The following is a 27415-nucleotide window of genomic DNA, read 5'->3' as shown; positions in this document are numbered from 1 at the left end:
TTATGTTTTACGTTATACCTTTATATACCTTTCAGCATTCATAGTGCCTTCCAAAACATGCAAGCTGCCCATACCGTATGCACTTATGCACCCCCAAACCATCAGAGATGCTGACTTTTGAACTGAACGCTGATGACACGCTGAAAGATCTCCCTCCTCTTTAGCCCGGAGGACACGGCATCTGTGATTTCCAACAAGAATGTCATATTTGGACTCGTCTGACCATAGAACACTTTTTCACTTTGAAACAGTCTATTTTAAACGAGCCTTGGCCCACAGGACACGACGGCGCTTCTGGACCATGTTCACATATGGCGTCCTTTTTGCACGATAGCGCTTTAGTTGGCATCTGCAGATGGCACGGCGGATTGTTTACCGACAGTGGTTTCTGGAAGTATTCCTGGGCCCATTTAGTAATGTCAATGACAGAATCATGCCGATGAGTGATGCGGTGTCGTCTGAGGGCCCGAAGACCACAGGAATCCAACAAAGGTCTATGGCCTTGTCCCTTATGCACCGAGATTTCTCCAGTTTCTCTGAATCTTTTGATGATGTTATGCACTGTAGATGATGAGATTTGCAAAGCCTTTGCAATTTGACGTTGAGGAACATTGTTTTTAAAGTATTCCAGCACTCTTTCACAGACTGGAGAGCCTCTGCCCATCTTTACTTCTGAGAGACTCTGCCTCTCTAAGACATCCCTTTTATTACTACTCATGTTACAGACCTGATGTCAATTAACTTAATTAGTTGCTAGATGTTCTCCCAGCTGAATCTTTTCCAAATGTCTTGCTTTTTCATCCCTTTGTTGCCCCCGTGCCAACTTCTTTGAAACCTGTAGCAAGCATCAAATTTGAAATGAGCTCATTTATTGGATAAAAGTGTCAAATTTCTTCGTTATGTTCTCTATGTTCTATTGTGAATAAAATATTGGCTCATGTGATTTGAAAGTCTTTTAGTTTTCATTTTATTCAAATAAAAAAAAAAAACGTCCCAACATTTCCGGAATTCGGGTTGTAAAACATTACATGAAAAACTTTACTGTATTATTTGTTTATAACATTACAACCCATTGAACAAATATTTTAATTGCCCTAATTGTATATTTATTGGATGCATGTTTTATTTGAAATGTTTCAAATTGTCTGTTAGTTAGCCTATTTGTGGAGACTATTTATTAATAACTGTATTGCACATCTACCCCCAGAGCCTTGTTTTCTTTTGTGAAAAATTAAATATGGCGTCCTTACCCAAGACAAATGCTGTTGATAAGTAAAAATATGTATTGATAAACTGTCCTTGTAACATGTTGGGTTCATAATATTCGCTTTTCGCATGTACACAATAATATACAGAAAAATAACAAAATGCATATTCTTTATAATTACTGTGATGCACCTCCTTGCTCAAATAAAGCTGAAATGTTACCTAGCAGCAGTCGTCTCTGCAGTTATGACGGAATCCGATGAAGTCTTACGTTCGTTTTACGTCAGTCACTGTCAGGACGCAGTTTCCGGTGCGCCATTTTAAGCTGTCTGGCGCAAGTTCCACTGGGAAGATGGCGGGTGAAACTGGTTGAATTTTTGCGGTTTGCCAAATATGAGTTTAAAGTCGACATACGAAAGCCGTCGCTGCTGTTGGTTGTGCTAAAAGTTTGGAGGTGTGTTGAAGCGCCGCGGGCGAGGAAGCGATGTCCGCCGAAGTGCTCAGGTAAGGCGCCCTGTTTTCTTTCTTTTCCCTTACTAACGTACAAGCTGTTGTGTTTGTTAATATTTCTCGACAATAAATCTTTTAAATCCAGTCGCTGTTTGAATTAAATCCATGCTTAATCATTCGTTTCTAAAGTAATGTTAGGTTTTGTGTTTTAACTTAACAGTTTATGACTTTATCAGCATCAGCCGAACAAAGAGTCGGTGCTGAACTGAAGAAAAGATTTCTGAACCCGGTTTCATTCATGATAAATATAAGCCTCACATTCCTGTCAGACTGAAGCTTGAGTGTGCTTCTTTCTATAGGAACCACCTGTGCTTGTATATAGTTTGGTTTTGCGAGGTTATAAAGGTTTTTCAGTATTTTTAATGCATTATGAGAGATTACAGTGGGAGGCAGTTACCATAGAGATCAGCTGTGTCTTGTCTTTGCAGACCTGGGCCGGTGGCCAGTGGAGGCAGTAAGCTAGGTGAGCTGATCGGGAAGCTTCATGAGTACATGGCAGCAGCCACGGAAGACAAGACTGAAGCTACTTTACCTGGACACTGGAATGGTGAGTACAGCGTGGAAGAGAAATTAGTCCAAAAATAAGCTCATTAATGGAGCAGTTATAGTGAAATTTATGTCACTTCTCATTTACAGGAACCACGGCCAAAGAATACTTGGAGCAGCAGGCTTGCGCCCAGGTAGAGATTATTTAGTGCGTGGCAGAAATGACACATTTTTGTTGTCCAACCCAGAAGTTAGCATCACCCTGGTTCCTTCGACCAAAAGCCAATAAGATGTTTCCACTGGGTTCTGAATAATTGCAGAAAATAAGCTCTGTGACCAACGAAATCTTTTGCTTATCAAAATAATCTTCACTGAGGAACACAACCTTTATAAATTTTGAAGCATAAATGTAAATGGCAGAAGTAAAAAAAATTTTTTTTAAAGTCACATGACTTAAACGTGGCCACCATTAACTTTCTGACAACTCTTTCAGTATTTATTTAATTTACGAGTTGGAGAGTTTGGAAAGCTGAAAATAGTTTGCAAGAATGTGAGTATAAACACAGTGAGGCTGTAAAAGCTGACTAGTGAGTAGATTGTATTCCTGTTCGGTGTGATGGCATTTAATGTACCTGACAACTTATGTAGTCCCATTTAGCAGCCGTCTTTTTCAAGACATGTAAACTCTATATAAATAACAAGTGGGGTATTTCTAATGTCATAGAATAACATGAAAATATTTTGAAATATGCTTATGTTAACCACAGACATTATTTGTAGCATTTAACTAAAATTGATAAAAAACACTTCATTTGGGACGATGGAACTGGAAGTTCAAAATTGGATTGTAGAACTCGTTCCTGCGACACTTTGTTGCATAGATTTAGAAGTTTCAACTGAATTGTCATTCTATATGGCTGAAATTATTATTTTTTATTCATCAGATTTCTAGAGATTTGTTTGTTTACAATACTTTCTTTTCTTTTCAGTCCAGTGGCCCCTCAGAAGTGGGAATGCTGTCGTCATCTCGTTCGAGAAGGTTTGACTTAAATAATGATGAGATGCATCTGGAAATCCTTTGTGCTCTGTCAGAGTGAACTTATTTGTAAATCGTTAATTTTACAGGAAACCGGCTGTTGTTACCAAACACAGCGGGATGAACGAGTCGGACGCTTCGTCTGAGAGTGGAGCAGAAGATGTAATGTCTGTGCCCTCCAGCGACCCAGACACCAACGTACTGCCAAAAGGTGCCACTACTATTCTCTCATTCATTTGGCTGATTCAGATGATCATGCCCATATCATAAAGTTTTTATGTTATCCTTTCTGTTATTGAATACATTAAGAGACTACAAACTGTTTTTGAACCATTATTATCTGACACAGGAACAGTGTTTGTGCTGCCGGAGCCGGTGGGTAATGAAACTCGTGATGATTTCCGTGGTCCAGAATTCCGCAGTAGACGTGTTTACAAGCAGCACAGAGACAGTGGTGACAGACGCAGAGGTAAGAGATAAGCATAAGCTTTCATTAGAGCTGTTTGATATGATATATTGTTGCCATGATATAAAGTGTGTATTGATAGCAATTTTGCCATATTGTTGTACGTATATTTAGTGCAAGACTGCTTAAAGTTATTGACACGTTAGAATGAATGAGGAAAATAAAGTGTGGGTGTGTTTTATTAGTTTGTAAGTGTAATAAATCTGACAAACATCTGAAACATGCACAGAAAGCCTCTCTCAGACAGCATATGTCTGAGCATAATGTCTGATTTGGCAAGAATCCACATAAACATAGTCTGTTGTGTCTTAAGTGAGCACAAACAGTTCTAACATGAGATCCATTTATCAAGTCTTAAAGGGACCTGCTGCTCTGTGTCTGTTAATCAAACAAAACCATATTATTTTACATGAACACGGGTTTAATAAATTAAAATTTTGATTTTATATAGGGGTATTGTGAAATAATACTAGGTGTATTTTTAAATAAGATTTTGGTTTAATCGCATACCCCTAAAATGCTTTTTTTTTTTTCTCTTTTTTTTTATTTTTTTTTTATTAGAATTTCCAAACTTTTGGTGATGCTTTTAATTATAAGTGTTCCCAGGAAAAAAAAACTAATGGCCACCTCAAGTCCTGTCTGAGATGTTCCCAAGCACCCAATCTTAAAAGTTTGTGGCAAGAATGAAACCAAGCATCCAGTGTCCAGAAAAGGCTTATCAGCCAACCTTGAAACCTTGTCACGCAAACTTATGCAGAATAATTTTTTTCTCACATAGAAAGTTCTCTGTGGCTCTCCAGTGTGTAACCGTCATGTTGCAGCTGAACTATATGAAATGAGCTGTGTGTGTCTGGGTATAGGGGAACTCATTTGTGCTATGTGTGTTAGGAGGATATGAGATTGAGAGGGTGAACTGCACAGCGTGTGGTCAGCAGGTGAATCATTTCCAACGTGACTCAGTCTACAGGCACCCTATGCTCAATGTCCTCATCTGCAAGGTATGTATATGAGAGACTATGAATTAATGTGTGTGTATGTAAAATGTAAAGTAGATAAAACCAATAAGGAGAGGGGTTTTTTTCTGTGGTAAATTGCTTGTTTGAGTGGCAAGTAGTTAATCCTTCTGCAGAGTTTTATATGGATCTGTTTGCTTTCTTGCAGAATTGTTTTAAGTATTATATGAGCGATGACATCAGTAAAGATTCAGAGGGGATGGACGAGCAATGCAGGTACATGGATGGGGTGATTAAGGGGAGCCTAGCAGTGTTTTGTTTTTTGTGTGTGTATATAGGTATGTGTTTTGTATGTATTTAAATGGAGTGAGTGTGGTTAATGTATAAATGGTGTTCATGGCATACATTGGATGTATTTGAAAGAGTATTTTGTCAAAAAGTTCAGCTGCTTTTATCTAGAGAGAATTTTATGTAGCTGATTAAAAATATAATATAAATGGATCTTATTAACATGTGCCATGACCAAACTAATGTGTGCAGGTGAATATCACAAAGAAATGTTTGATTTATAAAGTTACAGATTTATATATTGTGATATCATTTTCTTCTTAGACAACATAAATTAAATCCAGTATGTATACTTGGTCGATCGTTTTTTAAACAAATATGCTTTACAAATTAAATCTAATGTCATCATTAAAACACCATGGAAAAAAAGGTGATTTTTAACATTTATGTTTGCTAAATATTTTTTCCTTTTTAGTTTTGGGTGAAATGCATTTCTCAACAGTTTTCAAGAGATTCACTGCTGAAAACTTTGAAATGAGCAGATTATATATTAATTATATATAATAATTGCTCTAATTCCCTGTTCATTCAGGTGGTGTGCAGAAGGAGGCAGCCTGATTGGCTGTGATTACTGCAGTAATGCCTTCTGTAAGAAATGTGTTCTGCGTAACCTGGGGAGGAAGGAGCTGTCCACCATCCTGGAGGAGGAGAGAAAGTGGTACTGTTATGTGTGCAGTCCCGAGCCATTGGTGGAGCTGGTTTTGGCCTGTGATGCGGTTCTAGAGAACCTGGAGCAGGCTCAGAAGCGAGCCTCCCGTACTGAGCCAAACTCGGTCCGGGGCAGGGCTAATAAGGGTGGTCGTGGTGCGGCCTATCTCATGGGGCCAGGAGGCGGCCCAGTGCCCTCTGCAGGCCTTTACCAGCGAATGCAGCGGTTTGTAGATGTTACCACATCTCTGAGCCATTCCTTCCAGGCAGTTGTTCAAAGCGAAAGAGAGCAGGAAGGAAACAAAGAAGAGAGAATTGGGCAGCTAAGGATGTTCCGCGCTGTGCTGGATGATCTGCAATCCGCCAACAGTGCATTACAGGTAATTCCAGCCTTAAACCACGCTTTTACCAGTTAAGCTATAAGAATGATGGGTGCTTTAACTAACCATTAAATTTTAATTATGGATGCACCAATAAGCTGGTAATCTGTTTCATTAAGACTGTTGACAAAAAAAATCTAATTTAGTTTTAATAAATAAAAAAATTTAAAAAACGCAAACTAAAAATAATCATTTTAAATGTTAGTAAAAATAAGTTTAGGCATCTTAACATTATAATGTATAGTATGATAAACAGATATTCACTTTGAGATTTAATACAGATTACATTTAAAAGTGTTAATTAAAATTGTTAGTGTTTAAAAATGAACTTCAACTGAGCTTAGGTAATAGGTTGTTTGCAATCGTGTGATTTTGATGACGCGCGAAATGCAGCTGGAGGGCAGGAAGTGATTTTTCTCCATAGGAATCAGTAGCAGAAACTCAAAATGCCTGTGTTTTGTGTTGTTTATGGATGCTCAAAATGGTCAAACCGAGAAAACACAAGAAGCTTTTATCGTGTACGAAAATGTGTTGTTCATAAGGGTGAGGGAAGTCAAGAAATTCACTGAAAAACGCAGGAAAACTGGCTTGTAAACCTGCGACTGCGGTTGGGAGGAGTTAGTCGGTTAATGCTCGTGTGTGCAAATGGTTAATATAAGATATAATAATACATTAAGATATTAATAAAGACATATATAAATAGATACAAGGTGACACAGTCAGAATTCACTCAATGTTATGTTAAACGCCACATGTAGACACGATGTAAATAAGATATTATTTGCAGTTCATAGAGCTTCATTAATTATAAAGGAACGGTGAGATTGCGATAAATTGAAGTGTTATAGTTTTTTAATGATTACATGGAAGCACTATTTGCTCTCTTTCTAGGCTATAATCAATTCAGAATTTAAATAAAAGTTGTTTTACGTGCTGCTAACAGGACCAACAGCCACACAATCCTGTACATACAGCAAAGTTTCAGCAGTGACATATCCCACATCCCTCATATAAATACGGGATACACTTTGGAAATAGCTTGTTTGCAATCAGGGTAAGTTGCTTAGCCTATATCCACCGCCTCAATGGCATTCAAGTATTTCAATTTAGTTTAAAAATCGCTCTTTATAACATAAGGATCACGTAACATGTTGTGTTTTTCTGTTTATACCTTTCTCTTGTTATAGCGCCTAAACCAGTACAGTACGGACTTTCCTCCATCTCATCCGTTCTCTTTTTCAGTCACTCCTGACACTTTGCTGCATACAGGGTTTGTGTACGTTGGTCCTAGCAGCACGTAAAGCAAACTTTTATTCAAATTCTGAATTGTTTATAGCCTAGAAAGTGAGTAAATAGCGCTTCTATATAATCACTAAAAAGCTGTCACTCACTTTAATTTATTGCAATCTCACAATGTTCCGTTATAATCAGTGAAGGTCTCTGAACTACAAATAATATCTATTTAAAAAAAAAAAATTTTTTTACATCGTGTCTACGTGTGGCGTTTAGTATTGAGTGAATTCTGACTGTCTCACTCTGAATGCCTGAGAGTTGGCAGCCCTGGATTATCTGTTTATATCTGTATTAATATCTTAATATATTATTATATCTTATATTAACCATTTGCACACACAAGCATTATCCGACTCACTCCTCCCGACCGCAGTCGTAGGTTTACAAGCCAGTTTTCCTGTGTTTTTCAGTCAGTTTCTTGACTTCCTTCACCCTTATGAACAACACATTTTCATATACGATAAAATCTCCTTGTGTTTTCATGGTTTGACCAATTTGAGCATCCATAAACAACGCAAAACACAGGCATCTTGAGTTCCTGCTACTGATTCCTATGGAGAAAAATCACTTCCTGCCCTCCAGCTGCATTTCGCGCCACAGCAATGACGTCATGTGCAAACAACCTATTAAGTAGGAAAATGAGCATGCACAATGAAATATCTAATATAATAATCAAATATTCAATATAATTAATATATATATATTTTTTTTTTTTTTATATATAATGATTATAACAATATTTTTTACAAGAAATCTCTTAAACCAAGGTTGCAGTTATTTGATGAAAAATATGGTGAAAACAATATTGTGAAATATTGTTAATTTTAAAAATAACTAATTTAAATATTTATTCCTTTTGATGGCAAAGCTAAATTATCAGCAGTCATTACTTCAGTCTTCTGTGTCGCATGATCCTTCAGAAATCATATGGTGCTTGGAAAACATTTCTTATCCCAGTTGAAAACCATTGTACTGCTAAATATTGTTGTGGAAACTGAGACACTTTTTTTTTTTTTACAGTTTGTTCGTATGAATGTATTACAGCATTGTCTAATTCGCCATTGCAGGAAGCCCTGGACCATGAGCTGACTGGGTCCAAACGTGGCTGCCGAGAAACACATAAGCCAAAAGGGAGGGCCAGAAAAAAAAAAGGACTGTCATCACAGAGCCCAGGACTCACTAAAAAGCTGGTGGTTCAACTCACTCCTGTACCGGTCAGCCCACAACCCATCAGCAGAACGTGTCTTTCCATTCATCCATCACCTGAGAGACAAGCGATAAACAGTGAGGTGACAGATGGAGCACTGGAAGAAAGAGAGACAATGGTGGAGATGGAGAAGGGGATGGAAATGGAGGAAATTACCGAGAGAGAAGATGTGGAAAATTATTGTGTTGTTAATGACGAGGAAGAGGAGGAGGAAGAAGATGAAGAGGAGGAGGAAGAGGACCAAGCTGACCCCAAAAATGTGTCTTTATCAGAGGAGAATAAACGTTCTCCACGTGTGAAAACCACACCACGTCGTCGGCGGACGAACCCGAGCACCACAGCTGAGCATGCCGGTTCAGCTGAGGATGACTCTGATTCTGACGAGGTGCCTGAAGTGCTGCTCCAGACTGCCGCTGCCATGGCAAACAGCGAGGAAGAGGGTTTGGTAGGTAGCAGCTGGGACGGGGACGGGGATGGGGACGAGGTAAACCAGCAAGTCAGAAAGCAGTGTCTCTTTGGACTGGTAAAAACGACACCTCCGGACAGAGGCTCTCGTAAGCGGAATCTCAAAGAGAGGTCCTCATCGTCCTCATCGTCCTCCTCTACGTCTTCAAGGAGGGGCTCCCAGGACCAGGGGTCAGCGAGCAGAATGACCAGGGGAAGGTCTCGCAAAGTTGCCAGGGTGACGGGACAGAGCGGGAGTTCGTCAAGTGAGGTGGGAGGACAGGAACTGGAGAGTGGGCCGAGCAGCGACTCTGACGATCAGCGGATCAAGCCGCTGACAGAGGATGTCACATTGCTGGGCTCTGGAAATTTCCAGCAGTCTTCCGGTGAGTTTGGTGCAAAAAGTCGACACTGACCATTATTCTCTTCATATAGTAAAACCAGTAGAACATTATTACTATGTAAAAATGTGTAATGTGCGATGTCTTTCATATTTCAGAAGCATAACGGGTGTTGTTTTTTAAATTTTAATCATTTGTTTTCTCCATCTGTTTCTAGGTGATGAGATGGACATCCAGCCAGGTCCGTCTTTGTCTGTGGAGGACGATGATTTAGAAAATAGGTACGATTCTGTCTACATCAGGGCCACACACACTTTCCCATCACAGGCCTTCTCCACTGGACTCCAGCTGTCCGAAACTCACTACAGCGAGAGCTTTGATCCAAACCTCGTTTAAAAGCACGCAAGCATCCCGTACATTCACACGCACCGCCGCTAGACAGTGCTTTTGAACATGTCTCACTCAAACACGCTTTTTTTGCTCGATCAACACTGTCCGATTTTTATTTCCCCACAGTTTCTTCCACGCGCAGTAGAGAGAATCTGTAACCGTAGGCACACACCGCCCATCAGTGGTGAAGCTCTGAGACCTCACTGTCTAATGGAAATCAGTGAATCAACTCTGGAGAAGCTCCTGTGTTTGAATTCCACTTCACTGACAGACCATTGCATGTTTTTGGCAGTATTTCTGCTAGCCACACTCTTCCTCTTTACTGTCTGTGCTGCTAATAAAGCTTTTAAGAGAGTAGAACGAGTCTAAACCTCTTTGCTCGGATCTGATGGATCCTGTGTTCAGAAAGACAGACAACTTCTTGTGTGTTTGTGTTTTAGGGCTCAGCTTCCGGGTTCTCATGCTGTAATGTTTTCGGTCAGTCAGAACAAAGGCTGTGTGGTTTGCTAACGGTAGGTGTTACAGTAGTTTCACATAATACTTTTGTCATTGGCAGTGAAATGTCATTATTGGTGGAATTCAAGTGAACAAACGTGTCTTAGATTGCAGTAGTACAGTATTAGCGTTTGTGTTGAATGCAGCTGTTTGTTCTTTTTCAGGAGATTAATTCTTAAAAAGGTGCTTAAGCTGAAGATGCATTTGTATTGGTCTAAAAATGCATTAACATTTTTGCACCTAGTTACTTAAGTATTTCATTTTCACATCTTTTGCACAGCATATATGTCCTTGTGAATTGGCGAGAAGGTCAAAAGTTCATCCCGTTTAGCAGAAGGCGATGGATGTTAAGTATTGGAAATGTGAAGGACAGGGAAACTTGGCTCTACATGTAGATGTTTTTGAGTTGGTGCTTCAAAACGGTAGCTTAGATCGGAGCCATGGCCCAGCAGTTGGTGCATGCGCTCTGACACACTGAGTAATGGTGCACGCTCACGCAGTGTACATTTAAGTCTGACTTTTCCCCCCTAAATATTTATATCAATAAAAATGGTTAAAAGGCTGAATAAACGCTAATGAGCAGCGATTGCTTTGGTGGACCTGGCTTTGATTCGTGTTAGAATGTTCACGGGGCAGTAGCAGGTGGTAGTGATGTCTGTAAGCGTTTGTGTAGTCAGTTGTTAAAAGCACTGTGTTTTGAGGAGAAAGTGTAGTCTTCGCTCTCACATGAGAGGTTTCTGTGTTATTTGCATGGTTCTTAACCGAGAGGCAATAAACACTTATTTATTCTTTCTCTTGTTCTCTGTGTTTTTCCCCCCGTTTCGTCTCTTTTTCTGTAGCTTAACAGGGTTCCCACGCATCCTGGAAAACCTGGAAAACCTTGAATTTTGTAATGCGATTTTCCAGTAATGGATAAGTCTTGGGAAATGTACCCATCTGTCCTGGAAATTGTGTTTACTGTAAGCTTTTAATCAAACTGGTTTGCCGTATTGACAACGTTTTTGTAAAATGAAGAAATCCTTGGACCGATTGGGACTCGGAACTGCGGTCAGTTCTCATGTATTCTGTCATGAATGACGTCGCAGAATCATATCGTTTTATTTTATCATCTGCGTTTGCCTGTGTATTGTCATGAGCAGGAACACATCATAGTCTGCACACTCACTGTCATTTCTGTTCTCCGCTTAGATTCCACGCATTTCTATCAAATGATGTTGATGTCACACACACATTGCAAAACATTATTAGTATTACTTCCCATAGGTTGGTTACCTTGTCCAGCTTATTAGAGTGGACAGTTTGAATTTTCCGGTAGCTTCTCTGGTAGCACAAATGAACGACTAGTTCACATTAACTGTGCATTCAGAAAACCGTGCCAGTAACCACAATACCTCATATCACCTGTAATTTCTTTTCATCTTTGCTTTAAAATAATGTTCTCGGTTAAACAGCAGAATCGTAAGCTGGGGCCAGCAGGCGATCACCACAGAAAATGACTTGACTTTTCTCCATAACCACAATATTTTTAATGTATTTTTATGTATTGGTTTTGAAAAACAATGGACAAGTCAACTTCATTTTCTGTGGCGAAAAAACAGCAGGCCACAGATGTATTTCTCAAATATTAGAGATGTTGGTCACATAAAATGCCTTGAAGAAATGGAAAGTAATGTCTTGGACAGAGTGGGAACCCTGCCTAACCTTAATTAACATAGATTAACCCCTGCCATTTTTCACCCATATTTTAAAAGTGTCCTTTTCTGTTTGTTGTCCTTTTCTTTACTGTCTTGTGGAATCCTCTCATGCTCATTGGATTTCAAAAATCCTAAAGCTTGAGTATTTATTGCATGCTAATGTTCTTTGTTTGGAAGTATTTATTATTGTTATTGTTTTACTGAAATGTTTTGTGCAGAAACATCATTTTCATCAAAAAGAAGCATGCATGATTTTGCATCTCAGAAGAGGGAATGTAAATAACTGTGTAAGATCTGTATAAGAATGGTAGTTGTAATAAAAGTTTATACCCCAGACACAACAGCCTCTGTGCATTTTGTGTATATATATTTATATTCACTGTGTGTATAGTTTTTTTTTTTTCTTTCTGTTTACATTTCGCTCAGTAATAAGGTTTTTTTTGGTAATAATTTGCAAACTTAATTGACCACTTGACAGTCCATTGGATCTTTTACACTGTCCAATAACCTGTTATGTTAACTTATATTTTACATAAGCAGTTATATTAAATTTAGAACTGAAAAGACTTATGTTTTTCTGAGTTGTTTCAGCATAACAAAAATAATTATTTTGCTACTATTTGAGGGCAATTTTAAGAAATTATAGTGAAAGCAGTGGGAGAAAGATGCGTTGTTTAATTAATCTGGATCCATCTGTCACCCACCTTACATTTTGTCCCTCTTTCTTTCCTCTTCATCCCTCTTCTCTTCATCTGTCTCTCTATTCTCTCATTACTGCCTCATCCCATCACTTACTCTATAAAGAATTGCAAAGAAGATTCTGCTGGCTCAGATCAGAGCTAACCTCTCCTCAGCGTCTGAGCTGGACGCCAGCTCCGATGAGCAATCAGAGAGCACGAGAGAAGAGCTGAAGAAGAGCAAGAACATTGACAGAACATCAGAGACAACAGAAGAGGAAGGTGAGCGATGGCCATCACCACTGGTACCATGGGGAATTACAGACCTTATAAATCCTGTAACTCGATATATGCTGTTTCTGATGAATAACAACATAGCCAGCCTCTGAAACTGATATGTAGTTTTAAGTTACTTTGTTTTGTAACACTAAGTCATTTTTTAATAGTAACAATCTGCAGCAGATCAGTTAAACAGTTAAATGTAATTAGATTTATTCATATAGTTTTATTGTTACATGAGAACAGTTTTTCTGCAGATAATGACTCGGATTGCAGCGGGTCGCAGTCAGGGCCACGGCACCGTCACCGATTACTGCGACATGGTCTTACCTTATCAGAGCCTGAAGCAAAAAGTCAAAAGCAAGAGGTGAAGAAGCCTAAGAAAAGAGAAAGCGAAGGCCAAGATTTAGAATGTGTTGTTGGTGAGTCAAAAGTCTTTGAAGACTCGAGGTGCATTAGTTGAATGTATTGAATGCATCTAAATAATAGTACCTATGTGGTGATTCTTCAGTCAGATATGGTGCTGTTTTGTTTTTATCGTAGTGAGTAGTGATGAAACGAGTGTATCGAGCGGCGTGTATGATGAACTCAGCCATTCAGAGTGTGAGGAAATTGGGTAAAACTCATATCATCACAGTTTACTCATCAACCGCAATCTGCCCTGGGCATTAAACACTCACAAAATAACAAATTTAAAATTGCTACCCACTAATAAATCTAAATATATTTAAGACTGTATCTGTTTTGTAGGTCCCAGTCGCCCACTCATAATGAGAACTGTCAGAGTCCACCACGCACACCTGACAGGAGCAGCACTGCTGATGTGCGTTTGTACACCCTTCAATATCATAGACGCTGTGAATGTGGATTTGTCAGCAATTTAAGGTTGTTTTTTTTTTTGTGCAGAATGATGCCTCTCCAACCACTGAGGAGCATTTAAGGGGCACCCCGCGAGGGCGGAGGCAGATCAGACCGCTTCTGGAGGTGGGTCAGCTGGCCCAGGAGACGCAGAGCGCTCTAAAAGAAGAGGAGGAGCGCAGGAGGAGATTAGCAGAGAGAGAAAAACTGAGATTAGAAAATGAGAGGAGAGAACGAGAAGATGCAGACCCAGAGGTGATGAACTGCATGGTGCCATATTCTGTTCTGTTTTGTAAATATTAACGATGTGGTTTACCAAGACCCTAAAATTCTATCATTTACTTTTCCTCATGTCATTCCAAACCTGTGACTTTCTTAGTGGAACACAAAATATGTTTTAGGGGATTTTCTTTTTGTCAATACTCTGGAAGTCAGTGGTCACCATGGTTAACTTCAATTTAAAAAAAAATCATCTTTTGTGTTCCGCATAAGAAGGAAGGTTTTTTTAACGTGTATGAATAATGACAGAATTTTCCTTTTTGGGTGATCTATCCAATTTTTTTTTTTTTAAATGTTAATTATTAATGACATGATTTTAACCTGAATGGAAAATAGTTTTGTCTATCTTTTTTTTTTCCCCCTCTCACCTGCTTTAGGTCATCTTGGTGTCTGAGAAACCAGCTCATAGTTTCACACCATTGGTTCTCGAGCAAGATGATGTAACGCACAAGCCTGTGCTGCAAGTGCACTTGCACTTTCTGAGCAAACTCAAACCACACCAGCAAGAGGGTGAGAGAAATTTTGTATTAGAGTGTAATTATCCACAGAGATCTAATCTCACCATTATCAAGTTAGTACAGAATTACATAAAGAGACAGAAGCCGTTGGGGCATCTTAAATCTGAGTCCTGCATTGGGTGCAAAACTGATATTTGATGTAATTGTTTTAAAAAATATTTAGCATTTGCAGTGCAATTTGCAGCGGGCTGTGAGTCAAATAATGTTCATTGTTTTTTATTTATACCTTTTATGGTTTTTAAATGTATTAAGTCACCTCTTTCTGACAATATGACAATATTGGGTGCAGAGCTGGTGCGTGTTTACCAAAAAGGACCAATGCAGGTTTCTGGCCTGTGTAGGAATGTTGTTAAATATTCTTAGAAAATAATATTTTCTAAGTAATATAAAGACAATAATTTTTACTTGTCTAGAAAATTTTTAGATATTTTTTTAGATATTTTGGCTGCACACAAGACAAAAAAATCTAAGTAAGAAAAGCATTTTTTGCAGTGCAGAAATCATTCTAATTTGCTGCTCAAGAAACATTTTTATTATCATCGATGTTGAAAACAGCTGAGCTGCTTAATATTTTTATGGAAACCATTTATCTATTTATTTATTTTTGGATGGATAGAATTATTATTTTTTTTCACTGTCACTTTTGATTAATTTAATGCATCCTTGCAGGATAAAGGAATTTGTTGAATTTCTTAGAATGGTATTGTATTGTTCAAGGCTTGTCAGAGGATGTGCCTCATAACATTTAATCATGACATGAGAAGTTAAGCCAGTATGTATTCAGTCTAATAGCAGAACTCAATCAGTGCATGGGTGATTTTAATATTCTCATGCGTTTATAAAGCAACATTATGAAATGCAAGTCAGTGATGTGACAAAGCGACAGCGTGTGGTGGAGATGGTTTGTGTAGTGTGTGTATGTACAGTAAGTGTACGTGTTAATGTTTTTGTTAGGTGTGCGCTTCATGTGGGACTGCTGCTGTGAGTCCGTTCAGAATGTGAAGACGACTCCAGGCTCTGGCTGTATTCTGGCCCACTGCATGGGTCTGGGAAAGACCTTACAGGTATTGGGGCGTGTGACTATTCTCTTTCCAGGGTTCCCACGGGTCCTTGAAATCCTTGAAAATTTGTGAATCTGATTAAAAATTTTCAAGGCCCTGGAAAGTTTTTGAAAATAAACAAACATAGATACAGGTCCTTGAAAATTCCATATTATTCCCTCCGGTCCGCTAATGTGTTATTTCGCCAACACTTTGTGGCATATGCATAGCTTGCTTGATTTACGTTAGTTATGCACATTTATGCATTACGTTAAGTGTTTCCTGTGTGAGGTACTTTGTGTTGTTTGTTGCCATGACGTTCACACGCACACGAAACTACTAAGATGGTACCTCAACGTTTCACAGAGACACCGTGAAACATTGCAAAAATAGGCTGAAACCGCTGAAACGCGATGCCTGGAAAATGCAAGTTTCAAGATATTTGGCTCACCAAAGAAGATTACAAAGAATGGCTTGCCAGAGATCCAAAGGATGTAATGTTGTATTGCTTTGCTTGTTAAAATAATGAAAAGCCATGAGGCAAGAAAAACTTAAGCATATTCATATATCTTAAAACTTCTGGTTACATGAGCCTAAGCTCTTTTCAATAAAATCCATGCAAAAGTTAATATCAGATCATTTTAGAATATAGTATAGTATGTACAAAGTATTATTCAGTTTTATGCAAAACAGAAATACGACAAATAGAATATCAGATTTCTGTCATATGGTCAAAAATAAATGCAAAAAAAAAAAAGCTTTTTTGCATAGTTGTGTTTGACACATGAAAGCTGTAACAATGTATCTTACAAGGTGACATGATGTAACCTTGCTCTCACTTGAACTGTGTCCCCACATTAAGTCCTTGAATTTGATGGTATTGGACCTGGAAAGTCCTTGAAAGGTCCTTGAATTTGAAGTTAACCAAGGTGTGGGAACCCTGTCTTTCTTTCTTTTTTCCGCAAAATCAGAAAGTGTGGGTTTCACAGAAAGTGTAACTGTGTATTGTGTGTGTTTCAGGTCATTGTGTTCCTTCACACAGTGCTGCTATGTAAAGAGCTGCCACTGAAAAGGGCTCTGGTGGTTTGTCCTCTCAACACAGTGCTGAACTGGAGGAGTGAGTTTGACCAGTGGCAGAGGGGCTTAAGACCCAACATACTGTGGGTCAGTAGAATTCTCTCACTTCCTTTCTCAGGTGACATTAGTTAGTGTTTTGATCTAGGTCATGTTTATGTCAGATATTCACTACCATTCAAAAACTTGGGGTTGAGTTGTGTTATACTCAAGGCTGCATTTATTTGATCCAAAATGTAGTCAAAACAATAATGTTGTGAAATATTATTACAGTTTCAAATAACTTTATTTAAATATATTTTAAGTGTAATTATTCCTGTGGTGGAAAAGCTGAATTTTCAGCATCATTACTCCACATGATCACATGATCCTTCAGAAATCATTTTTCTATGCTGATTTGGTGCTCAAGAAACATTTCTTAGTATTGTCGATGTTCAAAATGCTTGTACTGCTTATTTTTGTGGAAACTGAGATTATTATTTTTTTTTCTTTCTGAATAAAATAATCTAATTTCTTACTGTGGTCAGTGAGTCAGAGAAATGTAATCTTTCTCTGTGCGGTTTTGTCTATTGTATGTTGGTGGGTTAAAAGAATAGCTCGCCCAAAAATGAAAATGGTCAATATCTTTTCTTTTAGGTTTTTCTCTTGTAAAGCTATCGTATTGTTTCAGTAAAAGCTTTCAAGATAGAAAGTTAACCCAGTGTTAAGCCAGGGTTAAAATAACCATTCGGTACAATTTCAAATAGGCAAAGCCAGTGGACTTTTATGGAGCTTTTTTGGACGCTTAATATCACCGTCTAGACATTCTGCGATGTCATCTTTTTCTATTGTACAAAAGAAAACAAAATGCTGAAAAATAAAACGACATGATAATGACATTATTAACATTTTTGGGTGAATAGCTATTTAATTTTTATATTTATATCAGCAAAAACATCATTAACATGCTGAAAAATGCCAGATAATGCAAACAAACATTCAGTTTTCTTGTCATTATGTTGAATCTGGACTTTTAGCTGCATCTCTGATCATTTTTCCAATTATCTCTTCTGTCTTGTTTCTCACACAGGTGGCAGAGCTGGCCACGGTGAAGTCTGTGGGTGTTCGTGTTGAGCTCTTGAATGACTGGTTTATGAATGGTGGTGTGATGATCATGGGATATGAGGTTTTTCGTGTACTGACACACACAGATAGCGCAAAGTACAGCAAACACAAAGAAGCCTTCCGCTCAATGCTCCTGGATCCAGGTAAATTCATCTGAGCAATCCATCACCAAGAACTGATACAGTGGGGCAAAAAAGTATTTAGTCAGCCACCAATTGTGCAAGTTCTCCCACTTAAAAAGATGAGAGAGGCCTGTAATTTTCATCATAGGTATACCTCAACTATGAGAGACAAAATGAGAAAAAGATTTCTGGCTCTCACAGACCTGTAACTTCTTTAAGAGGCTCCTCTGTCCTCCACTCGTTACCTGTATTAATGGCATCTGTTTGAACTCGTTATCAGTATAAAAGACACCTGTCCACAACCTCAAACAGTCCAACTCCAAACTCCACCATGGCCAAGACCAAAGAGCTGTCAAAGGACACCAGAAACAAAATTGTAGACCTGCACCAGGCTGGGAAGACTGAATCTGCAATAGGTAAGCAGCTTGGTGTGAAGAAATCAACTGTGGGAGCAATTATTAGAAAATGGAAGACATACAAGACCACTGATAATCTCCCTCGATCTGGGGCTCCACGCAAGATCTCACAATGATCAAAATGGTCAAAATGATCACAAGAACTGTGAACAAAAATCCCAGAACCACACGGGGGGACCTAGTGAATGACCTGCAGAGAGCTGGGACCAAAGTAACAAAGGCTACCATCAGTAACACACTGCGCCGCCAGGGACTCAAATCCTGCAGTGCCAGACGTGTCCCCCTGCTTAAGCCAGTACATGTCCGGCCCGTCTGAAGTTTGCTAGAGAGCATTTGGATGATCCAGAAGAGGATTGGGAGAATGTCATATGGTCAGATGAAACCAAAATAGAACTTTTTGGTAAAAACTCAACTTGTCATGTTCGGAGGAGAAAGAATGCTGAGTTGCATCCAAAGAACACCATACCTACTGTGAAGCATGGGGGTGGAAACATCATGCTTTGGGGCTGTTTTTCTGCAAAGGGACCAGGACGACTGATCCATGTAAACGAAAGAATGAATGAGGCCATGTATCGTGAGATTTTGAGTGAAAACCTCCTTCCATCAGCAAGGGTATTGAAGATGAAACGTGGCTGGGTCTTTCAACATGACAATGATCCCAAACACACCGCCCGGGCAACGAAGGAGTGGCTTCGTAAGAAGCATTTCAAGGTCCTGGAGTGGCCTAGCCAGTCTCCAGATCTCAACCCCATCGAAAAGTTGAAAGTCCGTGTTGCCCAGCGACAGCCCCAAAACATTACTGCTCTAGAGGAGATCTGCATGGAGGAATGGGCCAAAATACCAGCAACAGTGTGTGAAAACCTTGTGAAGACTTACAGAAAACGTTTGACCTCTGTCATTGCCAACAAAGTGTATATAACAAAGTATTGAGATGAAATTTTGTTATTGACCAAATACTTATTTTCCACCATAATTTGCAAATAAAATCTTTAGAAATCCTACAATGTGATTTTCTGGATTTTTTTTCTCATTTTGTCTCTCATAGTTGAGGTATACCTATGATGAAAATTACAGGCCTCTCTCATCTTTTTAAGTGGGAGAACTTGCACAATTGGTGGCTGACTAAATACTTTTTTGCCCCACTATATGTATATTTTTTCAACTATTATTTTAAAACCATTGTTTGGTGTGTTTATATGTTAGGCCCTGATCTGGTGGTGTGTGACGAGGGTCATGTCCTTAGGAACGCAGAGTCCAGCATCTCAAAAGCCATACGAGCTCTACGCACACGTAGGAGAATCATATTGACAGGAACACCACTTCAAAACAACCTTACTGAGTGTAATCGCCTTTCATCTCCATATTGTGAAAAATGACTTGCTTATTCATTTTTTTTTTTATATCTGTTTGAGCTTGTCTGACTATATTTTTTATGTTTATTGTTCTAGATCACTGCATGGTGAACTTCATTAAGGAGAACCTGCTGGGTTCTCTAAAGGAGTTTCGGAACCGTTTTATTAATCCGATCCAGAACGGTCAGTGCGCAGACTCCACCCCCGCTGATGTCAGACTGATGAAGAATAGATCGCATGTACTCCATCAGTTGATGTCAGGATTCATACAGGTGATGAAGAGAGAGAAAGAAATGGAATACAGCTAAAGGCCGTGAAAAAAAAAAAAAGTCTGAATGTTTTGTTTTTGTGTTGCAGAGGCGGGACTACTCAGTCTTGATGTCCTGTTTGCCGCCAAAGCACGAGTATGTGCTGTCAGTCAGGATGACGAATCTGCAGTGTCGGTTATACACACACTATCTGCAGAACTACACAGGTCAGAGTCTCAAAAGCACAAGCTAGAGCTTAACTAGTACTGCACCAGTAGAAAAATGTGTTAAGCAACATTTCTAAATAAATAAATTTCTAAAAAAATAAATAAAATCACTGTAAATGTTGCAAATGAAAATTAAGACATATAATTATAATGTGCAATAACATTAAAATGTACAAAAATATTTATTTTGAGATTTAAAGTGTTATATTTTGTAGAAATGAACCTTCAGTCAACTTCAAAAGGTGGCAAAGATAATCTGAATGTAAAAACGGGAGAAATGAGCATTCACAAATAAATATCTTATATTGGCTGATATATTAATCCAGTGTTGCATAAAAATACCCTTAGATACTGACATGGTTAATAATTACTAAATAGTTCTCATATCAGATGTTTTTATTAATTTCCATTATCATATTAAGATTTTTCTCATACCACCAAACTCTGGCACACACTGAGCCAACGGATTGGTAACATAGTCACAAATAATGTCTTTGTTTTAGGGAAAGGAGCAGGTGTGAGCAGTTTGTTTCAGGACCTTCATGTTCTGAGTTTGATATGGACTCATCCCTGGTGTCTTAAACTTGCTCAGCTGAGCAGGAATAAGGTACATACACACACTCATCCAGATAACACTACTGTTCAAACGTTTGGGGTCAGTGAGTGTTTTTTTTGTTTTTTTTTAAAAAGAAATGAATACCTTTGTTCAGCAAGGACACATTAAATTGATCAAAAGGGATAGTAAAGACATTTATGATGTTACAAAAGATTTCTATTTCAAGCAAATGTTGTTCTTGTGAACTTTCAATGCATTAAAGAATCCTGAGAAAAAAAAGTTTCATCGTTCCCACAAAAAATATTAAGCAGCACAACTGTTTTCAAAATTGATGATGCAAAGAAATGTTTGAGTACCAAATCAGCAGATTAGAATGACTTCTGAAGGAGCATGTGGCACTAAAGACTGGTTTAAAAAAAGGTTATTTTAAATTGGTATATTCAGAATTTCAGTAATTAATCTGTTAATACATTCAGTTACTAATTACAGCAACTATTTTGATTGCCTTGGTGAGCAAAATTTTACCAACCCCAAACATGTACACGCATCATGCCTCATTTTTACAAACACCTTATCAGTGGTCACTGATTTTTCTCCATTACTTATGATATGAAAAGCAGTCACTGTATTTTTGTGTGTTATGCAGGGGAAAGAGGAAGAGCCTGCTCCTGTCTTCAAAGGTCTGGGTGCTGGTTTGGCCAGCAATTCTGTAAATCCGAATGACTCTGAAAGGTACGCTGTGTTTTATATCAGATTTGAATATTTCCTGTACAACCGATGTGCCTTATGCTTCTGTTCAGTCATCAAAGTTTGAGTAACTCTGAATTGAAGAGGCAAAAGTCTTTCTAAACAATGTAAAACATTAGAGAATCTTTTGTTTTGGAAGCAATTGATAAATGTGAGCCAAATCACAGCCAATCACAACATAGTTGATGTTTAATAGTTATGTAGAACCAATGAGACATCTGCTAGGAGTCTAAGTCTCCTCCATGCGAGACCAGGTTTGCTCTGATGGTTATAATTCAAATCTGTCTGTCACAGGAGAGATGCAACAAGCACAGGTTTAGTGGGTGATGGAGAGAGAAATACTGATCCAGTCTCCTTGGTCAGCAGGGCCAATCAAAATCCACAGAATCCAGATGTCACAAACACAGCCACAGGGGAAATTTCTGGCGGGGAAGCTGGTGTGAAAACAGTCTCCCTCTCTCTCTGTTTCCTTTTAATCTGCCTCTCTTTGTCTGTCTCATTCTTAGTGTCTCTCTCTTTGTCTATTGTTCAGGATTTGTTGTAGGTAACGGGCCGTCTGCCAACTGGTATCTGCCGTTTGTATCAGCGGTTGATGCCAAAGTGCTGGAGCATTCTGGGAAATTGCAGTTGCTACTGGAGATTTTACACTGGGCAGAGGAACTAGAGGACAAAGTGTGAGGATCACGTTCTTGAATAGAAGTAGCACTTGTTATAAGCTTTATGTTGGTTGTTATATTCATATAACCACAGTTCAAAAGAAAATTAATACTTTTAAATTAATGAAAATCTGATAGTAAAGACTTTGCCATCACAAGAATGAATTACATTTTAAAATACTCAAATAGAAAAGTTGTTTTAAATTGTAATAATATTTCACAATATTAATGTTTTACTGTATTTTTGTTCAAATAAATGCAGCCTTGATCAGCAAAAACATTTTTTTAAAATCATTCCAACCCCAAACTTCTGAATGGCAGGGAAGATTATATGCTTGTCAATTCATTGCTCATAGTGACACTTAGTTTTTTTTTAATGCGGTTTACTTTTTTCAGATTGGTGTTCAGTCAGTCTCTGATATCGCTGGACCTTATTGAGAGTTTCCTCCTATATGCAGATGAGACCAAGGGGAAAAAATGTTGTCCATACAAAGGTAGGTAAATAGTTTACACGGGATTGTTTGAAATTTCTTTTGTTCATTTACCATGGTAAATGATGTTTTGTGTATTGTCAGGAGAAAAAGCGTGGGTTAAAAATAAAGATTATTATCGTTTGGATGGCAACACCAGTGCTTGTGCTCGCAAGAGATGGGCTCAAGAGTTTAACAACACTAAAAACATAAGGTATACTCAAAAAAATTCAACATCAGATTTAAGTTGTCTGCATTTCCTGTCCTGACTGTTTCTTCTGTTTCAGAGGAAGGTTGTTTCTGATCTCCACTCGTGCAGGGTCTCTGGGAATCAATCTGGTCGCTGCAAACCGGGTCGTGGTGTTTGACGCTTGCTGGAATCCGTCATATGACATCCAGAGCATCTTCAGAGTCTATCGCTTTGGGCAGAAAAAAACCGTTTATGTGTACCGTTTTCTGGCCCAGGTATACACATACAAATGACAGATAGTAGGGAGGGCTTGAAGTTTGTAAAAAAAAAAAAAATCTATCTATCTAGGTAGTTGACTTATCAATGTGTCCTATGGTGTGACAGAAAAATGTATAAAAGAGTAAATAAAATTAAAAAAACTCTTAACATTGAAGATAAACCTCTCTCATGCTATTTGTAACACTAAGAATGAAGATACATTTTTCTCATGCTATTTGTATGTTAAAGTTAATGTAAAGAGAATTCTGAGAATTGTTTCTAAACACATTACAGATGTTAGAAATTTTCAAGATTTTTTGGGTGGCTCGACGACCACAATTTTTTCTACAATTTTGCTATGTCACACCATAGGACACAGTCCAATTTTTATTTGTCAACTACCCATATCTATCTGTCTATATCTATATATCTAATGTGTGTGTGTGTGTGTGTGTGTGTGTGTGTGTGTAGTGCCGTGAAAAGCTTTTTGCGTATTTGTCACACTTGAAAGATACAGGTCAATAACTAATTTTAATATTACACAAAGATAATGCAAGTAAATACAAAATGAGGTTTTTAAATGATTTCATTTATTAAGGGAAAAAAGCTGTCTAAACCTACCTGGCCCTATGTGGAAAATTAATTGCCCCCTTCTGTTAAATCATGAAAGAACTGTGATTAACCACATTATTTTAGAAAGAGGAGTTAAATTTCACTAGCCAAACCCAGGCCTGATTACTGTTGAATCAAGAAATCACTTAAATAGAACTGACAAAGTGAAGCATGTTTAAAGAGCAACACATCACATCATCTAAAGAAATTCAAGAACAGATGAGAAACAAAATAGTTGACATGTATCAGTCTGGAAAGGGTTATAAAGCCTTTAAAGCTTATAAAGGCTTTGGGACTCCAGCGAACCACGGTCTGAACCATTATCCACAAATGGAGAAACCTTGGAACAGTGGTGAACCTTCTCAGGAGTGGCCGGCCTACCAAAATTACTCCAAGAGCACAAAGACGACTCATCCAGGAGGTCATAAAAGAACCCAGAACAACATCTAAAGAACTGCAGGCCTCACTTGCCTCAATCAAGGTCAGTGTTCATGATTCAACAATAAGAAAGAGACTGGGCAAAAACAGCATCCATGGGAGAGTTCCAAGGCAAAAGCCACTGCTGACCAAAAAGAACACAAAGGCTCGTCTCACATTTGCCAAAAAATATCTTGATTATCCCCAAGACTTTTGGGAACTTTTTGGAAGGTGTGTGTCCCGTTACATCTGGCATAAAACCAACACAGCATTTCATAAAAAGAACATCATACCAACAGTCAAACATGGTGGTGTTAGTGTGATGGTCTGAGGCTGCTTTGCAGCTTCAGAACCTGGATGACTTGCCATAATTGATGGAACCTTGAATTCTGCACTCTATCAGAAAATCCTGAAGGAGAATGTCTGGCCATCAGTTTGTAACCTCAAGCGTACTTGGGTTATGCAGCAGGACAATGATTCCAAACACAGCAGCAAGTCCACCTCTGAATGTCTCAAGAAAAACAAAATTAAGGTTTTGGAGTGGCCAAGTCAAAGTCTGGACTTAAATCCAATTGAAATGCTGTGGCATGACCTTCAACAGTCCATTCATGCTCGAAAACCCTCCAATGTGGCTGAATTAAAACAATTCTGCAAAGAAGAGTGGGCCAAAATTCCTCCACAGCGATGTGAAAGACTCATTGCCAGTTATCGCAAACGCTTGATTGCAGTTGTTGCTGCTAAGGGCTTCACATCCAGTTATTAGATTTAGGTGGCAATTATATTTTCCCGTAGGGCCAGGCAGGTTTGGACAGCTTTTTTCCCTTAATAAATGAAAGCATTATTTAAAAACTGCATTTTGTGTACTCAGGTTATCTTTGTGTAATATTAAAATTTGTTTGATGATATGGACCTTTTAAGTGTGACAAATATGCAAAAAAAATTACAAACAGGAAGGGGGCAAAAACATTTTCACGGCACTGTATGCATGCATGCATGCATGCGTGTGTGTGTGTGTATGTATATAATATATATGATGTTCTCAGTGGATTTATTTTATTTTTAAGTTTTCATTTATATATATTAAATATATACTATATATTTCCAGTATTATTTTATACTTTATATTTGTAGTTAGAACATATATATGTGCAGCTATTTTGTTACAATTTTAATGCTGCATTTTTTTGGTGGGGGGGGAGTAGGGGACCATGGAACAGAACATTTATGAGCGGCAAGTTGCTAAACAGTCCCTGTCCTCTCGTGTTCTGGATCAGCAGCAGATTCAGAGACACTTCACACACAGTCAGCTGAATGAGCTGTACCGCTTCCAGCCAGACCTACGGCCCAGTAAACACACAGAAACGCCTGTGGTAAGCACACATAAATGTCTCTGCTATGGAACAGACAGCAAACAGACACACAGATGACCGTAAGCGTTTGTCTTCCAGGATGACCTGTTGGCTCAGATGCTGCAGAGCTGTGGGCAGCTCATAGTAAGTTATCATGAGCACAACTCATTGTTAGACCACCGGGAGGAAGAGGAGCTGAGCGAGGAAGAGCGTAGAGCAGCCTGGGATGAATACCGTGCAGAAAAGAAGGTACACACTGCAAATCTTAAATCGGTGGTTTTCAAACTGTGGTATGGAGCGCCCTCAGGTGGTACACATCGCAAACATGGTACCTGAAGCCTAAAACCCACTTACATATTATTTACATTTAGTAATTTAGCACACTATTAAAAGTGACTTGCGTACGAGGACAATAGAAGCCATCAAAACCAACAAAAGAGTAATAATGTGTAACAAGTCTTGGTTAGTGTAATGCAGTACACGTAGCTGTAGCTATATATATATATATATATATATATATATATGTATGTATGTATGTTTATTTATTTATGCATTTATGTATTTATGCATTTATTTATTTCATAAAGAAAAAGAAACCAAAAATAGAGAACTCTAGTATTAGAGGGTCTTTTTTTTTAAATAAATACAAGGAAAACAAGTTGAAAGAATATAGAGAACACTAGAGGGTCAGTTTGTTTTTTAAATTAAAAAAAAGTCCAGCTAGAAATAGTGAAAATGGTAGAGGATCAAGATTTTTTTTATACACAATACACACACACACACACACACATACACATACACATACACATATATATATATATATATATATATTTTTTATATATATTTATATTTCAGTAGTCAACATTTGAAGTGGATCAAAAAAGTTCATCAAAGTTGTCCTAAGACAAGAATGCATTTAGGTTTTGACAACTTTGATTAAATGTTTTGATCCACTTCAAATGTTGATTACTGTATATATGCCAGGAGAATATTACCTGCCTGACTGTATCGTGCCAACTGTAAAGTTTAATGGAGGAGGGAAAATGGTATAGTTTAAGGCCCTTACTACCAGTGAAGGGACATATTAAATTCTTCAGCATACCAAGACATTTTGGATGCTGCTGTGCTTCCAGCTTTGTGGAAATGTTTTTATTTCTGCATGTAGCCTTATGCACCCCAGCCTATTCATGACTCGTCTCTTTCAGGCCTCTGTACAGAACTCCAATGAACTCATCCCCAGAAATGCCAACCAGGCACTACAGGTAAAATTTCACCTCTGACCTGACGTTTAGCATTCTGTGTGTGTATGAACCAGGAATTCTGCAGTGCTAACAGTCAATGTGTTTCTCCCCTCATTCATCCTCAGCAGCCTCTGGCTTCTCAAAACTTCGCCTATACAACCAAGGGTGTTCCTTCAACTACTTCATTGCACGTGAAACAAGGCAATGCTGAACCTTCTGTTGCTTGGATCACTTATAACTCCAACATCGCATTTCAACTGGGGAATCCCAAAGTGGTTTATTTAGTTCCAAAACAAAACACATAGCCTGATCCCCCTCTCCTCCGAAAACATAGTTTGTGTTGGGCCTGATATAAATAAGCTGCTGTAAATATCGGCAATATGAATGTAGTTTTAACATTAGAGCACTGAATGGACTCACAAGATGACGTTTAGTCATATGTTTCGAGACCTCAAAGCAACTGATGTGTTGTCAGAATTTCTACTGCGTAAATTTGAACCTTAAAGCAAAACCAATTCCTTACTGTATTGTTTGAGAACTTCTGCGTTTTTAGCTACCTCAAAACCAGGAGGAGTATGAAGAGAAGTCCTCAGCACGCACAAGTCTGTGCTTTTGGACACAGACAATGGGGGTTCAGTAGCCTGTATACAAAAAGACTGTTTCCAGTGTTGTTGCTAATACGTTTTGTGTTTAAATATTAAAAAGTGTAAAGTTTAAAATTCGAAAGCTCAATCTTTGTTGACATGTGAGCACACTTCTCTGTTTAAATGCTTTGTTGTAATTAAAAAAATAGAAATAAAGAAATAAAAAAAAAACTTGCTTTGTCCT

General features: G+C 38.3%; 1 protein-coding gene across 3 annotated transcripts; it reads left to right on the top strand.

Annotated features, from left to right (window-relative positions):
* Positions 1-1529: 1529 nt before the first annotated feature.
* Positions 1530-27398, top strand: LOC131540628 (transcriptional regulator ATRX-like). 3 transcript variants are annotated; one of them, XM_058775686.1, is made up of 34 exons: positions 1530-1710; positions 2145-2263; positions 2353-2396; positions 3192-3241; positions 3328-3449; positions 3588-3707; positions 4593-4702; positions 4866-4933; positions 5538-6033; positions 8394-9363; positions 9536-9599; positions 12702-12856; positions 13111-13275; positions 13397-13469; positions 13604-13676; positions 13760-13966; positions 14368-14500; positions 15463-15572; positions 16569-16712; positions 17692-17869; positions 19468-19605; positions 19713-19888; positions 19974-20091; positions 20595-20698; positions 21294-21379; positions 21689-21831; positions 21927-22068; positions 22447-22544; positions 22626-22734; positions 22808-22985; positions 25275-25367; positions 25446-25595; positions 26552-26608; positions 26713-27398. In XM_058775686.1, exons 1-34 carry the CDS (start codon positions 1691-1693, stop codon positions 26890-26892), a joined length of 5193 nt encoding a protein of 1730 aa, XP_058631669.1. In that variant the 5' UTR covers positions 1530-1690; the 3' UTR covers positions 26893-27398. The 3 variants fall into 3 exon arrangements, with proteins under 3 accessions (XP_058631669.1, XP_058631668.1, XP_058631667.1); XM_058775685.1 differs by having other exon boundaries at positions 1531-1710; positions 25200-25367; positions 26716-27397; XM_058775684.1 differs by having other exon boundaries at positions 1531-1710; positions 25200-25367; positions 26713-27397.
* The last annotated feature ends 17 nt before the right edge of the window (positions 27399-27415 follow it).

The sequence above is a fragment of the Onychostoma macrolepis genome, chromosome 05, assembly GCF_012432095.1.
Source record: "Onychostoma macrolepis isolate SWU-2019 chromosome 05, ASM1243209v1, whole genome shotgun sequence".
NCBI lineage: Eukaryota > Metazoa > Chordata > Actinopteri > Cypriniformes > Cyprinidae > Onychostoma > Onychostoma macrolepis.
Note: the sequence above shows the minus strand (reverse complement) of the source record. Positions and strands in the feature narration are given on the sequence as shown.

Coding starts and splice junctions, on each gene's coding strand:
- LOC131540628 (XM_058775684.1), top strand. CDS start 1,691: ATGTCCGCCGAAGTGCTCAG. Junction 13,470..13,603: donor TCAGAGTGTGAGGAAATTGG/GTAAAACTCATA, acceptor TCTGTTTTGTAG/GTCCCAGTCGCCCACTCATA. Junction 22,735..22,807: donor AACAACACTAAAAACATAAG/GTATACTCAAAA, acceptor CTTCTGTTTCAG/AGGAAGGTTGTTTCTGATCT.